General features: G+C 30.3%; 2 protein-coding genes across 10 annotated transcripts in view; one reads left to right on the top strand and one right to left on the bottom strand.

The window, feature by feature from the left end:
• The window catches only part of LOC129918235 (resistance to inhibitors of cholinesterase protein 3), a 39,943-nt gene extending 21,292 nt beyond the window's left edge, over nt 1–18,651 (top strand). For 4 of the 9 annotated variants that reach the window (XM_055998667.1, XM_055998650.1, XM_055998682.1 and 1 more), the window contains 5 exons: nt 6,546–6,820; nt 13,267–13,458; nt 13,558–13,650; nt 17,730–17,882; nt 17,951–18,651. In XM_055998667.1, coding sequence (XP_055854642.1) covers nt 6,546–6,820; nt 13,267–13,458; nt 13,558–13,650; nt 17,730–17,882; nt 17,951–18,094 — 857 coding nt within the window. In that variant the 3' untranslated portion in view covers nt 18,095–18,651. Of the gene's footprint in view, nt 1–6,545; nt 6,821–12,666; nt 12,753–13,266; nt 13,459–13,557; nt 13,651–17,729; nt 17,883–17,950 lie in introns of all 9 variants that reach the window. The other 5 variants (XM_055998702.1, XM_055998695.1, XM_055998689.1 and 2 more) reach the window with 2 other exon arrangements.
• Nucleotides 18,652–19,499: 848 nt separating this feature from the next.
• LOC129918270 (beta-1,4-glucuronyltransferase 1) lies at nt 19,500–25,822 on the bottom strand. The gene is made up of 6 exons (XM_055998724.1): nt 25,710–25,822; nt 25,560–25,627; nt 25,375–25,416; nt 24,319–25,289; nt 24,107–24,260; nt 19,500–19,762 (listed from the first exon to the last, which is right to left on the bottom strand). The coding sequence occupies exons 3-6, from the start codon at nt 25,375–25,377 to the stop codon at nt 19,529–19,531; spliced, it is 1,362 nt and encodes a 453-aa protein (XP_055854699.1). The 5' UTR covers nt 25,378–25,416; nt 25,560–25,627; nt 25,710–25,822; the 3' UTR covers nt 19,500–19,528.
• Nucleotides 25,823–26,913: the final 1,091 nt, after the last annotated feature.

Here is a 26,913-nt window from a genome sequence, read left to right as displayed (position 1 = left end):
CTTTATAAGGGTGAAAGTACATTTTTCTTTAATTGTGAATTCAATATTCGGATTCCTTGGAAAATTCTACATCAATTTCATATATGATTCTCTAAAAAATAGTGAGACCGAAAAAGGTTCTAGCGAAATGAAAAAGTATAAACCAAATTCGCAAAAAAGAGGTGTGCCTACAGAGGGTTAATACACTTGTTTCGTTTAATATTTGCAAGCTTAATTTTGAAATTATGAAATTATTTGTTCTAAACAAACGTAAACTCATCTCTGAAATCTCTAAAGATCTCAACGGAATTTATAGGAAGGTCCTTAGGTATTTATTTTGATTTATTTCGAAAATTCAACCTAACTCAACCGTGGGTGTTTGCAGAAAATATGCCCTCATCTGTTTTTTAATCGGTTTTTCTTTCAAGTGAATGGGTACTACACTTAAGAGCAAAAAAACGGAATCAAAAAAGATAATTTTTATTTAAAACAAAAATTGCAATGGATAAAATAATGTTTCTTCAAGTTTTATGGTCTCATTTAAAAGCTTGAATTTTTTACTTTTAATTGTTGGTAAAAACTTCAAAATGCATACGATAGTATCATAGCTATCTGTCAATAAATTGCACTTCATTTTTTTCTAAATGTTAAATTTTCTTGATATTCTCTGCTTCAATTTCAGTTTTTTTTTTTCCTACCGTTACTATTGACGTTATCTGTCAATAAATTGCACTTAATTTTTTTAAAATGTTAAATTTTCCAGATACTCTCTGTTTCAGTTTCAGTCTTTTTTTGCTTACATGCTTCATTTATGTTGATTGGATCCTTATAAAGTGAACGGGTTTTAAAGTTCCTAGTATTGATTTAAAGCCTTTGTTTCAAGCTTTTTAATGGTGCAATTAACATTCATGTATGTCAATTACATCCTGGCCAATTAACGTTTTAAAAAAACGCAAAAGTTTGATTCCATTTTTTTGCTCCTAAGTGTAGTTAAAACAAGTATACGTATAGAAAATACATCTCGCTTAGATGCACTGTCGGTGCATCTGTACCTACGACAAAGACATTTTTAAGTAGGTATGTTTTCATGTTTAAAATACATTAACAAATAAATGTATAAAAAAAGTACGTATACGCCAGAGTGACCTTTTTTAAACGTAAGTTTTAAAGAAAGCATATATTCATATACACTGCGGTTCACTTGAATAAAGGCACTAATATTACAAGAGATAAAAGCCATAGGTGCTGTGGTTTGGTAATTTAACAGATTTTCGGTTTTGCATTTTCAAAGAGTAACTTATTACAAACAATATTGTAAAAACAAAAAACCAAAAACAGAAACCGTTTGGCTACTAGTTGCGTTTTTTCGCATTTCCTGACAAAACACTGTGTTTTGTTTGGTTTACTAGAATAAAGGCAGGCTCTTAAATCTTGTAAAAACGATGAAAAAGCGTGGAAAAAATTAGTTTTAGTATAGAAAAGTGCAACTTTGTAATAATTTGTGTATTTTAACAAAATCTGCACTAAAAGCTACACCATTAGGTACCACAGAAAATGCAAAAATAGAAGTTAACATTAAAAATGCACTTCTACTATGCACAGTCGTGAATGGTGTTGGTAAATACTCTAAATTTGTATGAGATTATTTTGAAATTAACGTAAACTAGTGATTTAATGTAAAAGTAAAGCATGAGGCAACTAGACAAAGAGCCAAAAGAGAAAAATAATTCCAAAACTAGCTGCACGTTCCGTAAACGTTGGCTCTAAAATCAAACGAAAAGTGGTGTTTATTTGATGTTAGTGTGATGGTTTGTACCTTCACTGAAGTTAAAGATTGGGTACAATATTAAAAAAGCTTCGAAATTCAGAATAAGACCACTATTATGGTCAAATAAGGCAGAATAAAAAGTTCATTATTTACGGTTGCATTTGAAGAAAACAAAAATGGGGTAGTGAGTGGTTTTTGGATGGAAAACAAACCATCTAAAATGTTCCAGAACGATATTAATCCTATTTCTTAGATTTAGAAAGGAGGTACATTTTTTGCATCACCAACAAAGGTCGCTAAAAAGTGTAATAGAAAAACAATACTTTTTTGTAATATGCAATAATTAACTTTTAGTTGCATGGTTCGAAAATAATTGCAAATTTTGACAAACAAATAACAGTGGAAGCTTTCGTTGTGGTTAACACTATGGGTAAACAAACGTCATGAGCATTCCATAAGGTAAATGCCCGAAATCACATCGCAATAGAAATAAAACTGATGCATATTGGATCAAGACGAAAGTTCACTGGACTAGCATTTTTTTCATCGAATGTAAATGTTATGGAAAACTATAATTTCTTACTTTTTAAGATGTTACTAAGCATTTTATGTAATTTCACTTTAGTTCGTGATTGTGCACTGTGAAAATGCATTTCCAGTGCAAACTTCGATTTTCTTCTTTTTCGTGGTTAATAATAAAAGCTCTTGGTCCATATTTCGTTAAAATGCACAAATAATAGCAACGCTTCACTTTTCTAAACTAAAACCAGTTTGATCCACCGATTTTCATCATTTTTACTCGATTTGATAGCCTGCCTTTTTTCTAGTGCACCACTGTGTTTTGTGAAAAGTTGCGAAAAAACGCAACTTGAAGCCACATGGTTTCTGTTTTGGATTTTTGTTTTTGCTATATTGTTTGTTATAAATTGCTTTTTAAAATACCTAGAATTTGGTAAGTTACCTTACCAAAGCTCCAATTGCTTTTTTCTTTTCTAAAATAAGTGCCTTTATTCAAGTGAATCGCAGTGTATATTTTATTTAATATAAGTTCAAGTGACCTCAACTCCAAAAATTTTATAAAGCGTTTCGCCCAGGTACGACAGTGGGCGAAACGCTTTATAAAATTTTTGGAGTTGAGGTCACTTGAACTTGTATTGAATTATATTCAATCACTCCACTTAAAATAAAAATAATTTTAATAATTTTTTATTATTTTTGTTATTTTTCTCTTCGTTAGTGTATATTTTATTTATTGTTATAAAAAAATCAAATTCACAAATAAAGGTACATAGCAGCATTGTTTAAATGCTAAAAATTACTCTTATCTTTTAAATGAAAATGGTTTTGACAGATTTAGAGGATTTGACCAAGAGTTAGGTGAAATCCCTTGCAAGGGCAAGGGTTATTGAAAATATCACTCTTGACAAAAAAAAATAATAACATTTCTTAAATATTATCATCTGGAATTTGTCAATATCAACATTTTTTTTTTCATGCAACTTTAGTTATTTTTAAATAACAGATATGGGAATTATTTCTTTTTATAACTTGGACCATGAAATTTTTAAAACTATTTTTCGGCCATTCCAGTCCTCCAGTTCATCTCGCTAAAAAGGCAATCACTTACTTTAAAGTGAGTTTAAAGGGCTCATCATAAAATTGATGTCATAATAAGTATAAGTTGCATGAAAAACTAATATAACGTAGCCACGTTCAATTTTCTTCGTTCCTTTCTTTGTTTGTGAATAATTTGGCAACGTTTAGTTAGTTTTTCGTGAAACATATTAGAAATCAATTTTTTGTTGAGCCCTTAAGACTTCCGAAGTTTCAATTAAATAGATTGCCTTTTTAACTTGTGTTACCTCTATACCTTCAATGTTGTATTCCACTGTCTTTTATACGTACGGACAAATCCGCCTGTTAGTCCAGTGCATTTATGATGTTCATATATGGGCGACCCAGCAGTTTGTACCACCCCCAATTTTTTTTTTGCTCATTCGATAGAGCATTGGCTGAATAGTATTACCCTGATTTTTCGCACTCGAGAAATTCACCTTTCGGCCGCCATCTTGGATTTTATTTCATATTAAATATTTCAATTTCTATTTATCCGACATAAAAGTTGTGTATACAAAAAAACTTTGAAAATCAAATTTCTCGTTTTTTATGTTAAAAACATTTTTTTCGATATTCTGAATATTTAAAAAGTTACAAACCAAAAAAAAGTAAAAAAAAAACGGAAAAAAGAAAAATTTTAAGTTTTGAGCCCTTTCTATCAAAATTACGAAAAAACCTTCCGAATTAAGATTGTTCACCTTAAAATTCTCTAAAACTCTGCTATACAACTTTTTTTGTATCCCTTTAGGTAATTAAAAAAGTTATTAATACTTTCTTGTTAATAAATCCCCTTTTTTTACGAAATAATGAGACCTAAAAATAAAAAAAATTGCAGGTTCTGAATTTTCCCTTGTTACACAAAGCTATAAGATACTAAGTTATCATTTAATATTCAAGATTTGGTAAAAAAAAGATTTAAGAAAAAAGTAAAGATAAAAAACGAAAACAAAAAAAAAAGCATTAATAACTTTTGTATTTATAGCGTCACAAAACAAAAATTGTTTAGCAGAGTTCTAGAGAACTTTAAAGGTGACCAATTTTTTTTCGGAAGGTTTTTTATAACTTTGATAAAAAGGACTCAAAACTCAACATTTTTCTTTTTTTCGTTATTTTACTTTTTTTGGTCTGTACCCTTTTAAAAGGGGGTAATTATATGAAGGTCGAGGGGAATTTAAGCGAATCTTTAGAATTTTGTGTTTTTGGTGCTTCAAAAATTACTATGAGCTGCATTCTGAATAAATAAAAAAAAAACCGGTTTATTAACTTCATTTGAATTTGCATGCGAACACGAGTATTTTACATTAATTTATAATCTATTTGGTAGTTTTCACTTTTTTGCCTCAAAGCATTTTTTCATCTATCATTATACCTTCAAATACAAACTATAGTTTTTGTTTTTTTTTTTTAATCCAGTCAAATAAGGGTTTAACCTCGGAATGAATGTTAGTAGAATTTTTTTTTGCTCAATATCTTCCTTTTGCCATTCTATAACATATCTCAAAAGTCTAGAAAAATCTCATGTCCGCTTGTCGCGATTTCAAGGTCAAATCGCGAAATGGAGATTTTCAAAACTAGCAAAATTAGGCTATGGTATTATATACACATATGATACATGATTTCAAGGTATTTTTTAATGCTGATTCCAAAAAATCTAAAATTAAGACAATCTGACGTCTCTGAAAAAAGTTATACCTGTTTTTCATCTGTCAACTCATATTATTATAACAGTTGCAAACTTACTGCCGAAAAACCCTTAAAAGTTATGGTAGATGAACCAAATTTTGCATGAAGATTTGAGAATCCATCATTATTAAAAATCAAAACAATCCCTTACAAAAAATATATATACCTACGATATAATCGTATTTTTTGAAGGAAGGGCAAATTTTAGGATATGCACTAAAGAAGATACTTGTTCATCTTAGGAATAAGTGCTAATAGGCTAATTTTTTCATTTTAATCTTTGTTTGGATATTCTTTAACTACCCTCAAAAATCTAAAAAAATCTCATGTCCGCAAGTCCTAATTTTCTTGGTTTGAAAATAAGGTGCAGATTTTAAAAAATTAATAAGAAAAGTTTAAATTTTTATATGTATACCAACATAAGCGACATGATTTAAAGGTATTTTTTAACACTTATTCCAACAAAACTCACAAACAAGTCAACCTGACCATCCCTGAAAAGTAATGCACCTTATTCATGTTGATCTGACACAAATATCTGAAGAGCAGTTTTTCAATTTTTTTCAAATCTGCACCTTATATTCAAACCAAGAAAATTAGGACTTGCGGACATGAGATTTTCTTAGATTTTTGAGGGTAGTTAAAGAATATCCAAACAAAGATTAAAATGAAAAAATTAGCCTATTAGCACTTATTCCTAAGATGAACAAGAATCTTTTTTAGTGCATATCCTAAAATTTGCCCCTCCATCAAAAAATACCATTATTTCGTAGGTATATATATTTTTTGTAATGGATTGTTTTGATTTTTAATAATGATGGATTCTAAAATCTTCATTCAAAATTTGGTTCATCTACCATAACTTTTAAGGGTTTTTCGGGAGTAAGTTTACAACTGTTATAATAATATGAGTTGACAGATGAAAAACAGGTATAACTTTTTCCAGAGACGTCAGATTGTCTTGATTTTAGATTTTTTGGAATCAGCATTAAAAAATACCTTGAAATCATGTATCATATGTGTATATAATACCATAGCCTATTTTTGCTAATTTTGAAAATCTCCATTTCGCGATTTGACCTTGAAATCGCGACAAGCGGACATGAGATTTTTCTAGACTTTTGAGATATGTTATAGAATGGCAAAAGGAAGATATTGAGCAAAAAACATTTCTACTAACATTCATTCCGAGATTTACCCCTTTTTTCTCCTTATTTGACTGTATTATTTGTAAATACACAAACATACATTCGTATTTTTATCTACAAAAAATATTCCAAAAAGTCTTGTTTTTTTTTTTTTTTTTTATTTAAAATTTAAAAGACTGAATTTTAACAAATTAACATATTGCCAAGATACATACATCACATGAGCCTTACCTCTTAAACTTTTACATTTGGTTTTGCCGGAAATTATCCTATATCTAATATGTTATTTACATACGTATTGGATCAGTAATAGACTTGCATCATGAAGTTTCGTATAACAAATTTTATAGGATCTAACCAGCAACAAGAACTCTGTAGCCGGATTAATTGCCAAGATCAAAGGCTTCGAGACATGCCATCATCTAACATTATAGTTGCTACTAACGGCTCCTCGCAAAGCGTTGGCCAATCATCCAGCTATCAACTTGCAAAATCAATCCATCCAATAAATAAGGAATCTGAGCAATTAATGGAAATTGAAAAATTAAGGAAAAAACTTGAGGAAACTGAAAAGGCTATGGCTAAATTAATAGCCGAAATGAATTCAGACCAATTCCAAACAAAGGTTAGCGAAAACAAACAAAAAAAAAAAGTGTTTTGCAAAAGTTCGCAAATCATGCACAATATAATATTATATTTCTATTTTTTTTTTTCTTAATTTACTTTTTAAAGTTTTAATTTTGGATTAGCAATTTTATTTAATTTGGTTCATTTCATAATTTTGCAAACAACATTGAATCAAAACAAAACAAAAAAACACTAACACATGGTCAAAGATGTAAAACATGAAAATAAATATAAATAACACGCGACATGTTAATAACAAAACTTACATAAGTTTGTAACAAAAAAAACATAAATTAAAAATATAAATGGAAAAAGACAAACACAACAGTATATAACATTTTAGAGGAAAAATTTCTTGACTTTTCATTTTTCATTTTTCAAGATGCTCGCCATGAATTTTATAAAGCGGCAAACTTTCGGCATCCCTTTTCTTAAATAAGTAATTAAAATTTCATTATTTTCAATTCTTTAAATTTACGGTAGCCTTTAAACCTTATAAAATATCATAATAAACAGTCAAATACGACAGATACGACTGGGTAATCTGCTTGAAGTCATTAACATATTACCCCAAAATCTTTATTATATGGTGTTATAAAATTAATCATATCAAAGAATCAGATTTCACAGAATTAACAATATTACTTATATCTATCTACCTATATTAAAAAAAAATAAAGTTTCTAGCCATTGAAGCGCTCGAAAGATTACTTATTTCATAAGACCCTCAGCAATTTCTAAACATAGGTACATATAAAATGTTTGAGCTTATAAACTTTTGTTCTGATTGAAAAAAAAACCTCAGCACTCAAATTGGCAGTAGGTTGGGAATTGGGAATCATTCTACTTTAATTTTGCACCTTCGGTAGATACTAATTTGAAGATGATAACAAATGGAAATTCCACTTTGTCGTTTATGAAGAACACATAGAACAGATCAACAAGCTGCTGAAGTTATAGCAAGATTGATACAAATGCGATAAATTGGGCTCGAATGGTCATTAATTTAGCTGAGCTGAAAATATGTAGGTACACAGTACACACGTTTGATTGCCGAAACTCTCATAAAACCTCACACGTGCAAACAAAGCTATTCAAAGTTTAATACAAAAAAAAAATCATCGATATTATTTTGTCTAAAATTAGTTGTTAGGAAAATATTTTGATTTTAAAAATAGTAAATAAACAAAAATTAATGGTTTTTTACTTATATAACTCTGAAACGGTGCGTACCTACCATCGCAATTATAGTATATGAACAATTTGTAAACTTTGTGCTTCTCCACGATCAAAATTTATAAAATCAATTAAGTTTAATTACTTGGATATTATATTCATACAATAAAATATTTTGTTTAAATTAGCCAAAAGTCAAAATTTTGTGTTTTTCTGACTTCACTCTTAAAAAATTAAGTTTTTCTAAAATAAATTCGATCTCTTTCATTGTTTTCCTCGAATAACCGTAAGATATACAGGGTGTCCCAAAAGTTAACGTCGAAACGAAAACGGTAGATAGAGTAGGTGGTGACAGTTATCAGAAAAATAATAAACAAAATCGCAGCTATTTATTTTGTGAGCATTTGAAAAAAAGTCGAAAAAATGGTCACCCTGTGACGGTTTTTCATGTGCCGTGACTACAAATCTTAATTTTCTCATTTTTTTCTTTTGTTACGGAACCTTAAATAACCCTGCTATCAAATGCATTCAAAAGTTTTAACTCAGCTGCATCAGTTTTAAAGAAAATATTACTTTTTTACCCAACTAAGTACAAAAAAATTGTACATGACTCTAATTCAATGAGCCGTAGTGTAAAAAAAATGCACTACGATGTTTCGGCAAGTTGCCTTAAAAGTTGGTGTGTTCAATTCTCTTTTCAAAATGGTATAACATTGTTGGGAATATTCCATAAATAACCGAGATAAATTTTTTTTCTTAAGAAATCCGACTTTTTTATGAGGTAATTTTTCCATATTATTTATGTTTTGTACCCTTTCAGAACCTTTCAGAATACAAAAACTTAAATAATATGGAAAAATTACCTAAAAAAAAGTCGAATTTCTTAAAGAAAAAAAATTAACTCGGTTATTTATGAAATATTCCCAACACCATTTTGAAAAGAGAATTGAACACACCAACTTTCAAGGCAACTTGCCGAAACATCGTAGTGCATTTTTTTTTACACTACAGCTCATTGAATTAGAGTCATGTAAAATTTTTTAATACTGAGTTGGGTAAAAAAGTAATATTTTCTTTAAAACTGATGCAGCTGAGTTGAAATTTTTGAATGCATTTGATAGCAGGGTTATTCAAGGTTCCGTAACAAAAGAAAAAAATGAGAAAAATTAAGATTTGTAGTCACGGCACATGAAAAATCGTCACAGGGTGACCATTTTTCCGACTTTTTTTTCAAATGCCCATAACTCACAAAATAAATAGTGAGGCGGCTTAGCATTAAAAAAGAGTTCAATCGTGCACTTTGTGATAAAAGCATGAAATTAACATCGTTGGTAGTACTCAATATAAGAGTTATTTTGAGATATTGGGCCACCTTGTATTCCATCCGGAAGGGTAGATACAAGACTTTTTCTGTGTTGCACTCGATTTGTTGCATATCATAGTATAGGCAATGAAACCTTTTTATTAATATGATACATGATTTCTAGGTAATTTTTAACGGCCGATCGAATAAAGTCAATACTAAAATGTCTCGACCATCATGTAAAAAGTTATTGGACTCTTTATGAATTCTCTTTTACTCAAAGAGCAAGAGTCAGAATATTACCAAGTACTCCTTGAAAAAAGTTGTAGGTTGATAAAATTTTGTGTGGACGTTTCATATACCATAGAAAAAAATAATTAAATATGTTCATAAAAAAATTTCAGGTCAAAGGGTGTTTTTTTTAGCGAGAAACAACACTTTTGAAATGGTACCATTGCACCGCATGGAAAATTTTTGCATTTTTTTTTAACCGCATATATATTTTATACATCGTATGAGAATCAAAAATAATCAAAAAATGAATTACATTTGCCATGGAATATTGAATTTTCATGCAAAACTTAAATTGCTTGCTTTTATTTTTTATTAAATTTTCACACAAATAAATGTTTTGAAGGAGTGAGGTGCAAAAGTAAAAGTATGAAAAATAATTGTGCAGTTTGTGATAAAAGGATCAAATTAATAGGATTGTTAGTACAATATGTAACCCTCATTTTAAGATATTGGGCCACCTAATATTTTACCTATAAGGGTGTTTATAACGATGCACAGAAAGCTATTTACATGCAATTTTGTGAAATTTGAGGTTATTAGATGGCTCATGTACATCCTCATAGATGAAATATTAAGTGGCCCAATATCTTAAAATGAGGGTTACATATTGTACTAACAATCCTATTAATTTGATCCTTTTATCACAAACTGCACAATTATTTTTCATACTTTTACTTTTGCACCTCACTCCTTCAAAACATTTATTTGTGTGAAAATTTAATAAAAAATAAAAGCAAGCAATTTAAGTTTTGCATGAAAATTCAATATTCCATGGCAAATGTAATTCATTTTTTGATTATTTTTGATTCTCATACGATGTATAAAATATATATGCGGTTAAAAAAAAAATGCAAAAATTTTCCATGCGGTGCAATGGTACCATTTCAAAAGTGTTCTTTCTCGCTAAAAAAAACACCTTTTGACCTGAGTTTTTTGATGGACATATTTTATTATTTTTTTCTATGGTATATGAAACGTCCACACGAAATTTTATCAACCTACCACTTTTTTTCAAGGAGTACTTGGTAATAATCTGACTCTTGATCTTTGAGTAAAAGAGAATTCATAAAGAGTCCAATAACTTTTTACATGATGGTCGAGACATTTTGGTATTGATTTTATTCGATCGGGCGTTAGAAAATACCTCAAAATCATGTATCATATTAACAAAAAGGTTTCATTCCCTATACTATGATATGCAACAAATCGAGTGCAACACAGAAAAAGTCTTGTATCTACCCTTCCGGATGGAATACAAGGTGGCCCAATATCTCAAAATAACTCTTATATTGAGTACTACCAACGATGTTACTTTCATGCTTTTATCACAAAGTGCACGATTTTGTTGCTAAGCCGCCTCACTAAAATGGCTTTGATTTTTTTTATTATTTTTCTGATAACTGTCATCACCTACTCTATCTATCGTTTTCGTTTCGACGTTAATTTTGGGACACCCTGTATTTTTGTACAGACTATTGTTAAGAAGATTTCTGTGGCGTTTGTTGTAAGCAAAAAATTTTTCAAAAGAAGGTTGATTTTGAAAATATCTTTTTTTTTTGCATATGTTTTTTTAATGGTGAACGCTAATATTAAGTGGTAGCTAATATTTTTGCGAATAGTATGTATTTTTTATCAGGAAAATTTATGTCAGTTGAAAAACCACAAAATATACCTTCTTCTCTTTTTTCCTGAGTGAAATACACACGAAAAAGTTTTTCGTTTGCAGTGAAACGGGGAAAAAATGAAACATTTCAGAGGGACCGTCCGGACGGTTTGTTTCATTTTGTTTGAAATGTCAATCAGCTGGCACGAAAAATGAATTTGCATCAGGAAAACAAATAAATAAAATTTTGGCAAAAAATAATATATCCATTATTATAAAATGGATTTCAATCTAAATTCTTTGAGTCATTTATAATTGGTATAGCATTTGTCTTTCAAATCAAATGAAACATAACAAAATATCTATTTGAAGTTTTTTCCTGATTCATATTCCTGATCTCTATAACCGGCTTCTTACTTGGTAAATTTTCAAACAATTAAAATATAACTGTTATCAGAAAAATTGGCAAGTAAAAAAAATCAAAAGTTAATCGATAAAAATGTATCTGCCCACTTTTTTTACAATTTATATTTTTCTTAAGATTTCATAACTTTTCCCAAGGTATATTTAAATCGTGATTCTTAGAAATACCTATTGCAATGTTTGATTTTTTAATATGCTTTTTAAAATAGTTGTGTGATAGTATTGGTAGAAAATATGATGTTTAAAATGTTTTTTGCATTAGCATAGGAACACTTCTTTCAAATTCTACGATAGTTCGAAGATATTCCATAATGTTTCAATAACGGAAAACAAGATCTAAAATTTAAAATTTTGATTCTCTTTCAGTAATGAAAAGAAAAAGTTTTTTATAACAAGGCCTTAACTGTTAATATGAACCAATTAATTCCAAAATTGCAAGGGTTGTCTATTAAGAAATCATGGAATCTTAGTAATATGAAAATGGGTTTTGACAAATATGATATTTATAACACCATAATGAAGAATTATAAATAGTTGAACTTATTCTGCATCGAAAGTCTTATTTGACTGCGCTTTTAAAAATGGCATGAGAAAATCCTTTTTTCATTTTTCATTATTTTTTATTTGTTTGCCACAAGCATAAGTTTCTCTTGCACAATGGTGTGTGTACCATTTCCAAAGCTTACCTCTTCTTCTAGCAAATTGAAAAAAAAAAACTTAAAATAGAATGTTTTTTTTTATATATATCACACTAAATCACTAATTTAACTGCACTCCAATTTTAAAGCATGTTGATTTATTATATTAACATAAAAAGGGGACATATTTTAAAAAGTGTGTAAGCAATCATTAAAAAAAATTAAAATTTAATAATTTTTGCATTAAGTCTGCGCGCACAAGCTAAAAATTAGATAATGTTTTACTTATTTGCGCTCTATCTCTGTAACGAGCATTAGTTTGGTTTTCTGCTATAATTTTGTCCTTCTTCTTAATTCTTAAATAAATACTCATTAAAAAAAAAATTCATTATTATCACACAATATAGTTGTAACAGCTATTCAAGGTTTAATTGATGCTGCCGACGAGCAATTAAAAGTACGAGAACAAAATTCGACTTCAGATTCAAATAAGGTTAGCAATGGAATTAAAAGAAACAAAAACAAAATGGCGATTGCAATTTTTTGAAAATAACTGCTATTTTAACTGCGTCTTCATTTAACTTATGTGTGTCTTTCAACTAACAATAGAATTTTTGATAAATTTTATACCTTACGTATACAAATGCACTCTATAATTACATTTACTAACATCTTTAATAAGACTCGTTTATTATTATTAAACTTTACCTTAATAATACTACTTATACTAACAAATTATTTATATAATTTTGGCTTTTATACACAAATTATATTTATTTATTTGTTTTTATTTTTTTTATTTTTATTCAGATACAATTATTTTATAGTTTGCATGTACAAATTTTAGTTATTGGTGAAATCAGAAATATACTTTTAAAATGATGGTAAAAATGTCAATTACATCATCCATCATATAACAAAAAAAACAATTAGAATTTCACCAAGTACCTATCTAAATTTTTAATTTTAAATCTCAACTAAATTTATTTCATATTATGTTGATATAGGAAACAAACGACAAAACGATGACATTAGATAGTGAAACTATTTCAAATGGACAAACAAATATTAACGAATGTGATGATCCTAATTCTATAGAAAAATCCGTAGGTGCAAAACCTCTAGACGATGTGGAAAACTCCAAACATGAAGTTGTTGAACGTAAAAAGAGAGACGGTAGTGTTGATAGATCGGTGGCGGTAAGTTTTTAAATTTTTATTTATTTATTTTTTATTTTTAGTTTTGGTAAATTTAATTTTTTTTTTTTACAATTATTTGTTTGTTTTAATTTTGTTAAGGTGCTTGGTATGGAGGTAACAGCTAGTTGTGAAGGTGGCCAAAAGTGGAGCGGTCGTCCTTCCACACCAGTTTTTTTCTCACATCCCGAACATGTAAGTTAGAAATCATACCTGTAAGAAAACATAGGTAGTAGGTACTATCTAGTACACTATCCTAGTGTTTATGAACAGTCGATCTGTTTACGAGTAATTTTGTCCGTGGGTATTGAGGATCGAGTATACTCAATAGTTCAAACAATTTGTTTGTGAGTATTTTTGTTTATAAGTAAGATGATTTACGAGTATAAAGAGAAAACGATCGAGCACGAACGATCATTTTAAAACATTGAAATTGTTCGAACAGGTTCGAACATACTCATTTGGATCTCTGGTAGATACCTCGAGGACAACTGAAAACTTTTAAGATTGCTTTCTCGAGTAACAATTGAATTTTGGATTTGATTTGTTTTATTTTATTTCAGTACGTTAAAATCCTTACGTCTAATCCAAAATCTTTGAGCATTGAGTGCAAGACAACCCAATCTCCATTTAGCTTAAGTATTAAAGACAATTAAAGAATGCATTACTTAATCATTACAGTTAACGAGTGATAAAGTTGGTGGTTCTATTATTTAAAGGACTCAATACATGCACTTTTTACGAATGAAAGGGTTTATTTCCCCCTTTTTCAAGTGTTCACTGTGGCGTATGTGTAACATTTTCTTCTGTTGAATGAAAATAATAGCAAACAATAAAAACACGAAAATGCTTATAGTCCGGTCAATTTAGACATCCGAGGTTACATTAATTCCCAGCAAGCTGAAATTTAGTAGGATTGTTGGAAACACCATCATAAATTAAATCTAAAAAGTCCTCATCGATCCGAGACCTGGAAAAAAATTTACTTGGGGTCAAAGGTCACAAAAACTGGTTTTTCACGATTTTCACCAAAATGGTAAGTCTTATCAAAAAAATTTCCATACAAGAATTGTAGACCAGTGTCATGACACTTTTTTTCCTAAGACCCACCGTTTCTTAGGTATAACGATTCAAAAAGTTCAAGTTGAGTTGTAATCGTCATAATCAGGCCTATTCTGAAAAAAAGAACTCCCAACTGAAAAGTTCTTGAAATTTCATTATTTTTTTAGCTTGAATTTCGTTCTTCGATAGTTAAGAATATGGGTAAAGCAAAAAAAAATTAAAATTTTCACCATTTCACCGATTGGGGCCCTTCTCCCGAAACCATTTCCCTGGGAATTTTTGTTTAGAATAGGTCTGAATATATACAGGGTGTCCGATAGAGAATGGACAACCATAAAACGGCTGATAGCTACACTTATGACTGTTCTAAAAACAGAAAGAAAAAAGTTCTATCGTAACCAGTTCATAAAATATTGGCTTTTTTTCTTTCAATGTATTTTAAATTTTATCATCTTATGTTTTCGTTCACTGCAACCACGAATGAATGAATATTTTTTATTTCTTTTTTTTATAATTTTCTACACCAATTGGATGAGTACATAAACACTTTAAACATTTCATAGCTATTGCGCATTTTCCTTAAAAAAATTTTAAAATCTGTTTTTTTATGCAAAATGTAAAAAAAATATTTAATGAAAATGTTTAAACACCTGTAGTATAAAATAAATCTATAGAAACCTAGGTGGCCAACTTTCTTAAAAATATTCCAATTAGACGAGAATATTTTTAAGAAATGTTTTATAAATAGAAATTTATGTAACCTTGCATTATGGCTGCATAAAACTTTATGTATTGTATAACTATGAAGCCGTTTAAAGCTGTTTAGTGAAATCTAATAAATAAGGCTGAAAATATATAAATATTTAATATTTTTTTCTTTTTTCTTAAATCAAGTTTTAGAAAACGGGCCGATGAATTTTTTTCAAAATTTTATTTTAGTGTGATGAGTAATAAATTTCTGAAAAATTGCATTCAATTTGATTGAAGCCCTCTTATTCCGCTTGCGTACGGCACCTTAGACGAGGTCTTCCTCTGGCATTGTTGTCCATGCACTCCATATGACCTAGCCATCTCAATCGGTGCACCTTCAATACTTGCCCAATGGGGCAGATAAAATAGAATGACGGGAGTTATTATGATAATTTTACTGAGATTGTTATCCATATTGCAAACATGGGAACAAAAATAATCCTCAAAAGATTTCTATGGAATTTGTTGCTATCGGCAATATATTTTCCATAGAAATTAAGCTGTCATTTCGAACAATTTTCTTGTTTTTTTGCATATAATCCTAGTTAGATTCACGGAAAAAAAATATTGAAATAAATATTCTATTTGGGGCCTAATATCATTTTTCATATTCAATTTTCTCAAAATTTACTAAAATCAAAAACAAAAAAAAATATTTAAAATGACGGCAACATTTGCAGTTATAAAAGAAACCTTTTTCAAAATTTCTACACTTATTTTTTATTTTTAAACCAATTTATTTCAAAAGTTTGGAAAAAAAGTTAAAAAAGACATTGAATATTATTTATATAAACTGCCAGAATTTTTATCAAACACTGAAACCATTATGTTCCTAAACTGTTACAATTGAGGAGCGTTTTTTCAAAACTCAACAAGTGCATTTTTCAAATTTTTCAGGAGAAGGTTTTTTCTTTCCCATTTGAATACAAAGTCGAATTTTCAAAAAGTAGAAATGAGGAGTTGTTCTTTCTTGAACAGCTAATCGACAGGCTTGATTGCTATTTCAATATTTGGAAAGATTCGTCCGTATTTTGACCACGAAAACACCGCGTTTTTTCAAAACGCAACAAATACAGGTTTTTGTTGAGTTTTGCAAAAACGTTTATTTTTCTTTTAAATAAATAAAGAGGTAAATTAGTATTAAAAACCTTATTTATTAAAGAAGTATATACATTGCAAATTATTTTTCATCGCCTGAGTTATTGTAGGTACTATCCCCGATATTTTATAGACAAACTTTGGTAATACTCTTATTACAATTCTTTTAAAACAAATCAATCTGTCCCAATGTAAGGAAATGTTACACATACGCCACAGTGACCGTTTTTGATAAGTTCTTAAAAATTAATTTGAATAGCGTAAGAAAAAACTTAAATCCAAAATTATTTGCTGGCCATTCACTGCCCTTAAATTTGATTTTATTGGTCATGCAAAAAATTATGGGGGGAAATCCCTCTGGAATTTTTTATTTTTGCATTATTTTTTTTTGCGTAATAAATTTATTTATCAACCGAAGAAACTATTTTCAGTGGTCTTAGCCTTAAATGAAGCCTCAAAAGTGCCTAGATAGTCCCGAAACCAATGCGCTCCGAACCTACCATAGTACGAAAACAAAAACTTTAAACGCATTTTTTTCGAAACTAGTTTTTTTCCGCGCCGTGCAATGTAACTCAAAAACTAATGAAGCTATCGACTTGAAATTTGAAGCAAATTACTCCTTAACTTATTGGCCACAACATGAACCTAAAAGTTGAATAAAATTTGTACAGTAAATATTTTTTTAACTTCTTCTTTGTAAAAAAAACATGGTTTTTTTCGTTTTTTTTATTTCTAATTTTTATTTTTCATTTAAAAAAAATAAATTTAGGTTCATGCAATGCGTACTAATATCATCTAACGGAAAAAAAATTTCCTTTTTGATTTAAGATGATTTCCTGGACCTGTGCATTGCACGGCGTAAACTAGAGGCGTCAACTTTGAAGGGCTCCAGAGCCGCCATTTTGTTATTTTTTCATTTCAAAAAAAAATTTTCAATACTAAATAATGTCAGTAGTATCTTGTCTTTTTCCAAATTTCAATAAGTGCTTTCAGTTTTTCATAAAAAAATATTGAAAAAGGTGTCGTCCAGAGGGATTTCCCCCCTTAACATAAATTAAACGTAATTGAATATTGCGTTGAGGAAATGATTTTTGAGTTCAGAGTTTTTGAAATGCGAATAATTGCGAAAACATTTTAAATTTTTTTTAAATTTTTGATCTTTAAATATGTCACATTATCACACGAAAAAGAACCAAGAAGTGGTCATTGACTACGAAGATTCACTTGCAGTTAAATGCCAAGAGAATTGGTGGCAATTTTTCCAAAACTCGTATCCGTTTTTCCGTTTTCTTATTATTTTAATTTAGTTTTTACTTACAAAAAATATGCACATAAATATATTTTGAATTTCTTCAAATTTTCAGTCCAGTGAAAAACTTGAAGATCCCCCGGTACCCCAGTCTATATATTTAGAAGGATCTTTAGGACATGATTCTCAAATACTGGTATCAGATTCTGAGACTCGAACAGAAGAAGTTTTTGATAAGGAACTCAATGGATCTCCGGAAGAACCAGCTGTAAGTTATTGCAAATTTTTTACATTTAAAGACAATCCACTTTACTGATTTCATAATTAAATTTTCAGGTTGTGCTAAGCAGTAAAATGACATTATCCTTAATCAATCTTGATGCAGGTGACTTAAACAATCATGAAAAGACGACCCCCGCAAGTGAATTGGAGAGCCCTCTGGCAGATGATATTGAAATTATTGGACACGACGAAAATTAAAATTGTTCAGAAAAATTGTCAAAATTATTTCCAAATATGTAATACATTCTTGTTCATTAATATCTTTTTAATTTTTCGTCTTTGTATTTTAAATACAGGATATTAAATAATCTTTTTTAAAAAGAAAAAAAAAAAACAATCAATGACGTGCACACTTTTTGGAAAAAAAAAAACAGAATGTTAATGTATAAATGAAAATATACATACTCCAATTTAAGATTATGATTGTTATTTAAGATAAATGACTGATGTTAGATAATTATTTGTTTAGTTTGTTATTTATTTATTTATGGATAAATGTTGTTTTATATAATTTGGTCAAACCTAAAAGCACACTTATTTAAGTAAGGTCTTGGAAAAGCTTATGGATGTGCAATCTTTTAGTGTAACTGTGTTTTAAATTCAAAATATCAAAATCAATATTGGTCTGCACATTCAAAAACTTTACTAAGCTATGATACAATCTGTAAATAGGCTATAAGACCGTTTCTCTAAGCCCATATATTGCCACGAAACAAAAAAAAAAAAAAAACTTATAACTAGAAAACCTATTAGTTGACGATTTTATTGATTAGAATATTATTATATCTACTACTTTTACAATACAACAACAATAATATAAATGTTTTGAGCGATAACTTTTTTTTTAAATAAAACATCTATAGATAACCAATCTCAATGTAATGAATTAAAGTAAAAATAAGTCCTTTAATAGATTTTGAATATGATATTAAAAAGAAAAAAAAGTCTTAAGTATTTCACAACATCACATTAATGTTATATTATAAACTCCATTATGAAATATTTCATTATGAGAATTAAATAAAACAAGATCACAAAAAAATAAATCTAAATTTCATTTTATCTTTATCAATGCTGTTCGAAAAAAAAACATTTTGTTACCATTTTCGGGATCAGTCTTTGGAATTCAGGAACGCTAAGGGTTTTTGTTGCACTATGTAGCAACATTGACAAACATTTTTTCCAATGCTAATTACAGCAAAAAAGCTTGTTGTTTTTTGTTTTCAATACAAAAAATGTTTGTTTATCTTTTCTCCAATCCAGAACTGATATAAAACATCAAAAAGTGTTCACGGACACCTTGAAACGAACATCTTTATTGAAGTTATCTCGAAAACCTGATGTTGATCAACAAGTGGCATAGAATTTAAAAAAGTGTTGTGAGGCCGCGACTTCCAGCTGGAAAAAAGACGACTCTAGTGGAATATCAATTTTAAGTGTTGAGCTGAAGTTGACGAAATTACTCTTTCTGCAGCTCCACACAAATCGTCCTGAATTCACATATGAGTGTCAGTTTCTAATCTCTCTAATTTTGTAGCTTTTGTGATTTTTTTAGAACTTCCGCAAGAAGAAGCTGTCCCATAAAAAGAAAAACTCGTTTAAATTAACTAAAATAATTGGTTACTATTAATTTCATTTTCTTGTACAACTTTTTGTTTTAATAGATTTTTGAGCTAAAGGTGAGCTGTTGTCCTTTCCGTAGCGAGCTAAAATTTCTCTCTTAAAAGACTCGAATCTTTTTCGATTTATATTGTTTTGTTTTTCTCTCCAAGCTGGTTTCATTTTCTTCATTTGTAGGCCCCAGTGACACGTGAACAACGGCGATAGAACGTGAAAAGTATAGCCCGCTATAAACATTTCGTAGACCTGAAATGGAAGAAAATATTCAATTTATTGTAAATGATTCAATGTGTGACGGACATTGAAATGAACAACAGGCTATAATTTCGATAACTAGACCTAACATAAACGAAGCATCGAAGTTAGTGAGGTTGTTCAGTACTCCAAAAATGGAAAAGCTATTGGAGAGATCGAGTTCAGATGGTCACGATTCATATCAACCACATTTATGTAATCCAGAGGTGTGGATTCTCTAAATCGATGAAAAGATTTGTTCGATGAAATATACTATCAGCTCACCAGTGACTCTATGCTACGAAAGCCGTAGTGCCGGTTATTAAGAAGCTTCCATTATTCAAAATATTTCTTTACCTGAAATTGAATCAGCATTGCCATGACCTTGAAAAGAAGAGACTTAAGTGCAATCAGTCGATGGTTTGAGGTTAAAGAAGATTCGCCTTTTATTAAATTGGTTTGTCGAATTTGACCTTCCAATGTTTTTTCATTTCCGGTTTTCTTCAGAATGGTTGGCTAACCTCCTTAACCCTGAAAACCTCTTTGCAGCTTGAATCAAACTATGCATTTTGTTCGGTTGGATAGTTTTAACCCTTTTCGCGATAAAGTGTGTCATTCCGGAAAGAATTAAATATGTGATTTTCACGGCTGTTCTGATTTCCATTCGAATTCTATTTTCTCCCGTTTCCGAATTTTAGATGCTCCGAATTCCGCATTCGAACACATTTTGCGACAATGTCGGTTTCAATACGGGTAGCAATTTAGCTACCGGAAAACAATATTCTCCAACAAAAAAGTCAAATGGAAATCAGAACAACCGTTTTCAATCCGTACGGATTCAATTTTCATTTCCGGTTTTAAATTCGAACGAATATTAGAACAGCTGTGTATGCCGATAAAAGTTCATCAAAAGTACAATTTCATTTAAAATCGAAAATGGTAACCACTTTAAATTAGACGGATCTTGACTCCTCTTTTTTCTTCATTATGATTCTGGTTTTACGATACTGAATGAGCACCAGAGTTAAAGACAAGTTAACATTCATTATCTAAACATGCCAATTCTAGCAATAATAGACTCTATAACTCTAATACAAATAAAATGCTTATCAAGCAACGGCAATAAGGAAATGAGTGAATGATATTTGCAGAAACCTTTTTGAGTAAGAGATGTTCTCTAATGGCTTCTGAAGAAGTAGCATGGTTAAAGAAGAAGAGGAAAATTTTCAACTTCTTCTTGTTTAGTAAAAGAAAACTCTATTTAGGAGAATACTTTTATGAAAATAGACATAAAAGTGCATAAGAATCTCCGAGTGGTTCGATTAGGGGGTCCCTAATTAGCTAGTCTTTACCGGTATCAAAATGGACCCATAAGATCGAAGTGAATCGGGTCTTCACACGACCTTATCTAATCTAAGACACTTGCAGATTGAGTTTGCTTTGGCCATAAAATTTCGTAATCTTTTTTACGAAATGATGCTGTTACTTGAGCCCAAATTTAAAAACTTGAAAACGAGGAAAAATATTCAAAGTTAGCGAAAAAACGTTTTAAATATAAAATGCTGCTTTAAGTGCCGTACTGCACTGAACGAACACGTTGCAGGTTCTGGGACGCTGAATGGAAATGAGAAAGTAGCCTGTCAAGTAGATGGCTTCTGCCTTGGTCGATGGATTTAATTCAGCGTGCCAAAAGTGAGCCGCATTCACAGGTACCCTGATGGACGAACTCGCTTTTGGGCTGTGCTACTGAGTTTGAGTCGAAACCAAGTATATTGGACGTCAGCTTTGATAAGTCGTTACTCGGAGGACTGTTGTAAAGGGTTAGGACAAACATTCAGCACCCTTCCTGCCACTTGTCACAACTTGGACAGAAGGACACAACCATTCCGCAAACAATAAGTATCACAAGAGTTATCAACATGCGCAAATCAGCGCTAATTTTTTATGTTTTGATCGTTTACTCTTTTACTTGGCGTGCAAAACTGGAAGCAGCGAGCTTAAGATAAAGCTGGCTGGCGAAGCTTGTTGGTTGAGACCCAAATCCACAGCGGATTGTAGCCGCCTTACGGCGCTGGTCACCCCTAAGTGATCTTTTACTCTAGAATCCTGCATTTCAACTTACTCAGCCCTATCGGCAATCTCACGTGAGAAATTTCCCCGGGAGTAGGTTTTCTCTCCCGGGAATTTTTCTCCTTATCGGCAATCTCCATCGGAATTTCGTTTTCGGGAAAGAAGTACAGCCAACTTAACAAAACAAAAAAACCTTCGAACACATGTCTTCGAAAATTTTGACAACTCTAATTTGATTGTATTTAGTGCACAAAAACAATTAAAATGTTTAATAGTCAATATTTATATAATTTTTTTCTTTGGTGTTGATTTGTGGATTTTTATTCAATAATTTTTTTTATTTTTTGCCCATTAGTTTTGTGTTTTTAATTTTAATTAAAGAATCAATCATTTAAGTTTTTTAAGCTTTGTTTTTTTTTTTTTTGACATGATAAACAAATAACTGAAATAAATTGAGGCATTCCACATAATTTGATCATTTCTTCCAAGCAGCAAACTAATGCTCTCGGAATGGTGTCCTTTAGTTCCATGCTTTTTTTTTTAGGTTTTCTTATATTTTATTTTTGTCTACTATTTTGCGTTATCCAGTTGCAATATCATTTGCTTTTTGTCGGATTAGGGAAGTAAATAATTTAATATTTTTAACAGAATATTTTGAAAGAAAAACACGTACATTTTGGCTTCAAAATATCTGTTCCCCATTAAAAAATATGATAGAAATACTTCGGGGGAAAAACTTCATTCCCGATAGGTATTTTTGTGTGGGAATTTTTTCCTAGGAAATTTTTCCATTCAAAAAGTATTGCCGATACCGATTTTTCGGAATAGAGAAATTTTTCCAGGGAAATTGTATTGCCGATAGGGCTGACTATGAATGGATAGATGGTTGTATAGTAAAATACAATAAATTTGAAATGATGAAACAGAAACACACAAAAAAACGCAGATTTTAGAAGCAGATGTTGTTAAAAGATTGGATAGGTGAATACTTGAAATGTGTATCAATCGACAGATTTTGATTTTCTGTAAATAAAGGTGCAAATGACAAACTAAACGGTTTATTAACCCTCTGTCGGCACACGGGTGCGAATTTGGCACGACAGAAATGAAAAAATTACAATTTTTCAAAAAAGTGGGTGCAAAAAAGTCTCTTTTTTTTAAATTGTGAAAACAATATTCGAATTCCTCGGAAAATTCTACACATCAATTTCATATAAGTTTTCTCTATAAAATATGAGACATAAAATAGTTCTAGCGACATGAAAAAGTAGAAGCCAAATTCGCACCCGTGTGCCTATCACGTCACAAAAAAGAGGTGTGCCTACAGAGGGTTAATAGTCAAAAAGCAATTGGTTAGACTTATGTCGTTTTCGATTGGTTTCACTCAAGAATTGACTCATCCTGAAATCGAATGGAACAGGTCAAATCGCTTCCACTCAATTCTATTTTTTTTATTTGTTTGATATTTCAATTGTCAAATATTTGTATTATGTATTTTTGTCCTTGCAAACGAAAATTATGGCGTTATAGTTGGAAAATTCTGTGGCAACAAGGAAAAACAACATAAGTCAGTTTTTACAACTTTTCAGGAGAGCGTTTTGAAAGTTTGGCTTCCCATAAGAAGTCAATGCTAATGTCATTTTTCTTTTACCTGTAATTCAAAAACCGCTTAAGATAAAAATACGAAAAAAATATGGTAGATAGAATCGCTTATTGTGCATCAGATTTTGTGAAAATCTCAATTTCGACATAAGTTGACTTATGTTATTATTCCTTGTTGCCACAGAATTATGAATTATTATTCGAAATAAATGGTAATTTATCCATTAATTAATCCATTTTTGATTTGTAATTAATTTAAATTTCAGAAAACAATAAATTGTTGAATGAAAAACAAAAAAATACTGATTGAGTGTTTTTTTTTTGACATCTGAGTGAATTCTTATTTCAATTCTGTTTTGAAATCAAGAAGAGAATTTCTATTCTGAGAAGCGTTCTGCCTGTCAAACTCGGGCGAATAAAACACTTTCAGAAGGCTTCTGAATGATTCCGGACGCTTCCGGAGAGCCAATCGAAAACGACATTATGGAATGGCTGAAGGAACAGGTAGGGCTAATAAGCCTCAAGGTCAAAGTGTATCAAAAACAGTTTTGTACTTGAAGGTACCAGCTTTCAATTTGAAATTGTCTCCAGAAATGCTACAAGAGGCGCTACTTCGAAAGATCCTACGCCAACCAGAAAAGCTCGACTTGAACACCACTTCATAGTGATAATAAAATACTTTACCTGAGAATTCCTTGTAAATCCATATCCCAAAAACCGTTCATCATGAGGCGGAGAATCATCTGGCGCTACATAAAATGGTTCATACAAAAACTCGAAATTCGTTACATTATGGCTGATAAACGTATCCAAATCCGATCTAGAATCCTTTTGCCATCTGAAATAGAAATCAAATTAATACAAAAAACAACCCAACAAAATAACAATTAATTTACCTTGAAAAATTAGTTGCATACTGATTGTAAATAAATACATTCTCATGAAACGGTCTAGCCAGATTTTTCTTCACTAGCCGCAAAAGTTCAACTTTATCCCCTGGAAACTTTGCTCGACTATCAATTTCATAAGTTGGAATAACAAAAGCGCACATCTTCAAACAATTCGTCCCTCTCAAAAACACACTCAAATGTGTAAAGATATTCTCGCTCGGCACAATATCCACATCAGTTAGAAAAACATACTTTGTTTGGCAACCCTTTCTAGCCAAATTTCTCAAATGATTCTGTGGATAAACATTTCTCAGTCTCCATTTTAGACTCTCAACTGTTCGAGTTTTTAACATTTTGCTTAAAGTAACCTTCGGTGAATGGCAATCAAAGCTTGTAGTGTAGGCAAAGTGCTTTTGGGATGTGTTCAATGGACTTGTTGATTGTGGAACCAAAACGTGAAAACTAATATTGTCATTGATAAAGTCAAAGCACAATCTCAAATATGTAACATAGTTTTGCAAAATAAAGAACTCTTCGTTATCGGAAACAAAAACAGCCAGAGAAATGGGACCCGACCAATGTTTGCTTACTTGTACAATCGAATAGAGCCTTTCTATGGAGCTTTGAGTGGCCAAAGACACTACGCTGCTGGCTGATAGCTTTGCAAATCTGTCGCCTACCAAAGCAAAGTCGAATATTTTGTAAAGTCTCTGATTGTCCCATCTTCCGAGTTCGGAATTGATGTCGCTAAAAGCCAAATTGTACGGATAATAGACGGATACTTTGGTTTTTTTAGGAACAACTATTTCATTTGTTATTCTATCATCTAGCAAATTCTTTGATGCTTGTGCTGCAGCTATCAAAGATATATTAGGGCTTTTGTTGTGAAAATAGTTTTTTGTGTTGAGAAAATGAAGCGTCCATAAAAAATTGCAAACTACAAATACAGAAACTATTCCAAAGAATGTCGATTTGAACTAAAGACGACAAAACAAACAAAACAAACGATAGTTTCGTTAACATTTAAACTTTGAACAATTAAAAAAAAAAATAAATACTTACCATATTAGTGCCATCCAACGCGTTGTACGTTTTTCTTGTAAGCTATTAGAAAAAATTGTGAGCAAGGGATGGATGGGTAATAATACATTTTTAAGATGGAATGGGGTAGTGTGTGAATTGGGGTGGTAGTTTGGGGCAGGATATTAAGAATAATTGAAAAATTGCAACGCATGTGTAGAAAATACCTTTGGTTTTTTGATTTCATTATGTCGAGTATCGTCATGTCCTTTGTGTGTTGATTTGATTTATCATTCTGGCAATTTCAATAAAGTCAAATAAAATCGATAATAATTAATTTGTTTATGAACGAATTAAAACAAAAAAACACAACAAACCATTAAAAATTTTCCTTCTCAGAAGAGTAGTTTTCATTTTTGGGACAGCTGACATTTGACAGCCGGTGGTGGTCCAAATGAAAGAAGTACGTTCCAGGGTGTTGCAAAATTTTATGACGTTCAGGTTATTAGAATTAATACCCTTTTCACACGGAATCAACGTAAAAAAATTTAACCACGTTCTTTTAGGGGGGGATGGTTCTTTGGAGATGGAGATTGTGCTTTCATTTAACGGTGTTCACATTCACATTGTACCTACTCAAAATGAGTCTGCCATAAAGAGTAAAACGATTTTAAATGAGTTAAAGAATTCTTGCCTCTTTTTTCTATTTCTTTCTCATCAAGTGAGAAATAGCAATAGAGAAACGTCAAAAAGAGTCGGCAAAGTGAGGCCAATGTGAACACTGTCCCAATAAGATAGATGCCAATACTCTCCTTGAATTACTTTCCAATTGGAAAATCTTTATCAATACTTATTAGAAGAACTTTTTCTCCTTTTGTGAGATTTTATTTTAAAATAAACTTATTTCTTCTTTTAAGATAACGCATGATTGTTTAAGTGGATAGTCCAAATTAAGTGAGATACATTCCTACAGAAAATGAAAAAAAAAATATTTTTTTTATAACGAAAAAAAAACATTTTGTTTTGTTTTGTCTTGTTTTGTCTTGTTTTTTTTTTTTCAAAAAAGTTTCAAAATTAAATAATTTTCAATACAAATTTTGACTTTGAACTGAGATCGTTTTATTAAGCGAACACAATCATTTAAGAGCTTTGAAAGCTCTAACCCAGTGCCGTGCATAAGTACCTAAAGATGGGTAGAATATTTTTTTATTTTATAGCGTCTTTAAGCAAGTAATTTGAGCAAAAAAATCCTGTACGATTTTCAGAAGTAGAAAAAAAAACAGTTATATGGTATGACTACAACGGCCACTTTTTGCAAAAAGTCAAAAAGTGAAAATTTTCAAACGCATTTTCTGCCAGTTTTTCCGACCAAAAAATTAAAAATATTGATGCAGAAAGCTTATTTTTTGGTTTCAAAAACAATTTAAGTAGTTTTTTCCAAAAACAAATAGCGCTAGAAAGAAATAAAAAAAATTTACTTTTTTAAATTTTCCACTTTTTAACTTTTTAGGTCATTGTGGCTAAGTATAAATTCTTTTTATTTTAAATAATTATGGGTTTATTGGTCACCAATTTTTGGTG

The sequence above is a fragment of the Episyrphus balteatus genome, chromosome 1 (assembly GCF_945859705.1).
Source record: "Episyrphus balteatus chromosome 1, idEpiBalt1.1, whole genome shotgun sequence".
In the NCBI taxonomy this organism is placed as follows: domain Eukaryota; kingdom Metazoa; phylum Arthropoda; class Insecta; order Diptera; family Syrphidae; genus Episyrphus; species Episyrphus balteatus.
This window is presented reverse-complemented; position numbering and strand designations above follow the sequence as displayed.